This window comes from Belonocnema kinseyi, chromosome 7 (genome assembly GCF_010883055.1).
Source record: "Belonocnema kinseyi isolate 2016_QV_RU_SX_M_011 chromosome 7, B_treatae_v1, whole genome shotgun sequence".
NCBI classification, from domain to species: domain Eukaryota; kingdom Metazoa; phylum Arthropoda; class Insecta; order Hymenoptera; family Cynipidae; genus Belonocnema; species Belonocnema kinseyi.
The window spans coordinates 3,877,302-3,881,882 of NC_046663.1; the positions used below are offsets into that span (position 1 = coordinate 3,877,302).

The following is a 4,581-nucleotide window of genomic DNA, read 5'->3' on the forward strand; positions in this document are numbered from 1 at the left end:
TTTAAATGGAAAATTTTGAATTACGCATCGTAAGCTAAATAATAGCATAATTGAAAAACATAAAAATTCAACTAATTATTTCAAAACTGTTGAAATCGAACGCGGACAGATTTTTCTTCTAAAAATTTCAAATTGTATGGGTTAAAAATTGAATATTTTATACTGCAACAATATTTTTAATGTAATAAAATCCTTTAATTAAGAATATATTAATATAAAGTTATTTTTAGGTTCAAAATAGTTTATAAAAATTGAAACCGTTTAATTTTTAATGTTAAAATCTGAAAATTCTTAAATTTTCAACTGGTTTAAAATCGTTTTTGTTCACTTTTTGTTACTTAAAGTACAGCTAAATTTAAAAAACAAATTATTTATTTATTAAATAAAAATGTTTTTTATCCAAAATTTTCAATATCAAAGGCTTTTATTTTTTATTTGTTCAAGTATTTAAGAAAGCATTTTAAAATTTTTTAAATTGAAAATGTAAGCTTAGAAATAAAAATTTTTAATGAAAAATTTTTGAAGTAAACAAATTTTGAATTACGCATTGTACGCTAAATAATAGCATAATTGAAAAACATAAAAATTCCACGAATTATTTTAAAACTGTTAAAATCGAATGTGGACAGATTTTTCTTCTACAAATTTGTAAAATTCCCGGTAAAAAAAAAATCACTGCCATATCCCGGTTTCCCGGTCCACGGCCACCCTGAATTTTCATCCAAAAAAGATTTTAATTAACATGTCAACACAAAATTAAGAATTTTATGAAAAAAGTAAATTTTCTAGTAAATAGTTCAATTTTCAACAAAACAGCTGCATTTTTATCCAAGAAAGTAGCAATATCTTTACTAAAAAAGATGAACTTTTAAATAAAAAAAAAAAAAAGAGAAATATTCAGAAAAAATAGTTTTCATCCAAAAAAGATTTTAGTTAAATTATCAGCAAAAAAATATGAATTTTAAACAAAAGGCTAGTTCTACGAAAAGAGCTGAATTAGAAATAGAAATCACTTTTCTAAATTGACCAAAATTATTTAAACAATGAAAACTTGAATTTTACTGCGATCAGAAGTAATTTTTCCGTTTTTCTTGTAGTTAAAAAAAAAGTGTAAAATAGTGTCAATAGTGTTGCGACCGGGTTCTGGGGTCGACATAAAAAAAGACGGTGTCATTCGAAATTGTAAATATTTTAGGCCCTGCCCTGTGGAAAACTGAATAGAGAATTGGATAAAAAACTTACCTTTGCGGGTGAAATGTAAGTTGGATTGTCCCAAATCGTCTCTCCTCCGAAACTTCCGGCAAAGATCTTGACAGGATTTAGAACAAAGCGCGGTCCTATTTCAGCCAATCCACCGTCCTCGGTCAAAATCTGATAATTTCTGAACCATATCCTGTTATCGAGGATGCTAAACGTGTAGACGTGATCGAAGAATGGCTGGCTTTTCGGATGATGATTGGGAACTCCGAATATCTGGGTCAAAAGTTCCTTCAAGAGACTGTAGTGTGGCTTTGTACCGAAATTTTCATCAAACGAGAGCAAAGGGCGCGTTCCCTTCAAACAGTTTCCAGTCATTTTCAATTCGCCCATCGTATATACTAAAATTAAAATAATATTCATTGTATATTATTATAACTAATATTCGATATTTTGGGATATTTTTGACCACCTTCCCATCACATTTTTTTCCCGTTTCTAATGAATTTTTCTATACTGAGAGAAATTTTCAACAAGATAATTAAATTTGTAACAAAGTAGCTGAATTTTTAACCAAGTCTTAATTATATAATATAAATATAATAAAGAAAACAAGATGAGTTTTCAACCAAGAAAGATGACTTTTCTATCATAATGGATAGATTTTTTATCCAAAATATATCAATTTTCCACAAAACAGTTGAATTTTCCACCCGACACTAAGAATTTTCAACAAAAAAGTTAATTTTAAGCCAAGTAGTTAATTTTTCAAATTAATTTCCCGGTTTTTTTTGGCGGTTCGGAAACATTTTGCACGGTCAATGAAATTAAACTATTCTAAAAATTTTTCAATTTAAAGTAATGAACAATAAACAAGAAATTAAAGCATTCCAAGTGGAACTCTTGAATTTTAAACTTTTTAATTTAATTTCTTTTTTATTATTTTCAACATTTTTTCGGTACTTTTAAATATATTTTAAAATTAATTGAATTTTTCCTACAACATTTAGAAAATCCTGTAAATTTAGAAGAAAAAAAATCTTAAAAATTTTAATTTATAAATAATAATAAAACACTTATTATTTGTAAGAAAAAATAGAGTAATTTTGAGAGATATTTAAAAGTTTTATTTTGGTTATTCATACCGAAATTTTAGTGCAAATACCCACAACCGAATTTAAAACAAAATATAGGTTTTTGCAAATTTCAAATAAAAAATGTAGAATCTTTTGAAGAATTGTGAAAGGTTTTAAAAGAATAATAACATATTCTTAAGATTTTAAGTAAAATTCAAAGTGATTTATCATTTTGAAAAATCATTGTAATAGAAAATTTAAAAAGACAGTTTTAAGGATTTTTTTGTAATTTGCAAGATTTTCCAAAAATTGGATTAATTTTTAAATATATTTAGAAGTTCTGAAAAAAAGTTAAAACACTTCGTTTAAATTACTTGAAATAATTTCAAGTTTTTAATTAATTTTGAATCTTTTCAAAACTTCTAAATATCTACTAAAATTACTCTTTCTATAAATAATAAGTATTCAATCATTATTTATACGTTAAAATTTAACAATTTAATTTACAAATTAAACATTTTTTAGATAGAAAAATTAAAATCGGAAGGTTAAAAGTTTAAAACTCTTCGAAATTCTGGAGATTCAAATCTTTCTTTATAAAACAATTAAGTTTCAAATGGTTTACTTATGAATATTTGGTTTTAATTGCCTTGTCTTAAATGAACAGAAAAATATTGTTAAATACTAAATATTTATTCTTTCTATAAATTAAAAAATTTCAAATTAAATGGCTTAGAAATGAAATAATTTATACTTAAACAATACTTTTAATTTAATAAAAGCCTTTAATTATGACTATATTATTATGGAGTTATGTTTAATTAGAAAATAATTTATAAAGCTGTAACCCCACGTCTACATTTTTAAGGCTAAAAAAATAAATAAAAATAATATATTAATAAATTTCTTAATTAAATTTCATATAAAAAATAAATTTGTATTAATTTCAATTCTTATTAAGACTTTTGAATTGAAACAGTTACAATCTGGAAATTCTCAAATTTTAAACGGATTTAGAATCATTTTGTCAAATAAATTATTTTTCAGTTTTTTATACTTAAATTACAGATAAATTAAAAAAATTATTTATTTATATCTACATTTGATAAAATAAAACTGGATTTTATACAAAATTTTCAACTTCAAACGCTTTTGATTTTCAATTGTTTAAATCTTCAAGACTGCACTTTAATTATTAAAAAAAAACTGTTGAAATCGAACTTGGTAAAATTTTTTTCTGATAATTCATAAAATTCTAGGTCAAGAAATAAATTCACTGTCATTAAATTTTCTGCCTAGTTGCATTTTCAACTAAAAATAAAGGATTTTAACAAAAAATTGAAGTTTCATTTTCAGTTTAAACAATTTATAAAAAAAACAACAACAAATCCAAAAAGATCGACAAAAAGATTAATTTTCTACCCAAAAAGACGAATTTTCAACAAAAGAGTAAATTTTATGCTAAGTAGTTAATTTTTTAATTAAATGTTTTTATTTTTAACCAAATAGTTGGAATTTCTAACAAAATTTCTACCAAAATAGATGGATTTTCAACTTTTTAGTTGAAAATTCATCTATTTGTTAATATTCTACCAAGTAGTTAATTTTTAAAACAAACAGTTTACTTTTTTTAACTAAAAAGTTTAATTTTCTACCAAAATAGTTGAATTTTCAATTAAAAAGATAAGTTTTTAATCAAAAATGGATTTCAATCAAAAATGGAAGTTACATGTTCAGTTTAGAAAATTAATTTTCAACGAAAAAGTAATTTTTGAAAGATTTTTGAAAAAGGCGAATTTAGAAGAAAAAATAGTTGAACCCAAGGCCAAAAAGATGAATTTTCCAAAAAACAGTTAAATTTTCTATCCGACACTAAAAATTTTCAACATAAAAGTTAATTTCATGCCAAGTAAATCTTTTCAAAATAAATAATTTATTTTTTAACCAAATAGTTGAAATTCCCACTAAAATAGTTGAATTTTCAATTAATAACATCAGTTTTTAACCAAAAATGGAATATTTATATGTTGAGTTAAAAAATATACATACTTAAAAAACAAACAAAAATAATTTTCTATCAGTTAAATTTAACTAAAAAAGAAGAATTTTTAATAAAATCATTAAAAAAATACATGGATTTTCCAAAAATCTTTCAAATTTTCCACCAAAAATTTAGTTTTCCACCAAGTAGAATAGCTAAGTAGAATCAACTAGAATAGCTAAATTATCAACCAAAAATGATACAGTTAAATTTTAAGTTAAGAAATTTTTTTTCAACCAAAAAAAGTTAAATTTTCAACAAAATAGT

At 23.0% G+C, this 4,581-nt stretch overlaps 1 protein-coding gene across 1 annotated transcript in view; it reads right to left on the reverse strand.

The window, feature by feature from the left end:
• Window positions 1-4,581, reverse strand: part of LOC117175921 (ribosome biogenesis protein BRX1 homolog) — a 101,990-nt gene that overhangs the window by 88,856 nt on the left and 8,553 nt on the right. The window contains exon 2 of the mRNA XM_033365769.1: window positions 1,243-1,598. Within this exon, the coding sequence (XP_033221660.1) occupies window positions 1,243-1,598 (356 nt within the window). The remainder of the gene's footprint in view (window positions 1-1,242; window positions 1,599-4,581) is intronic.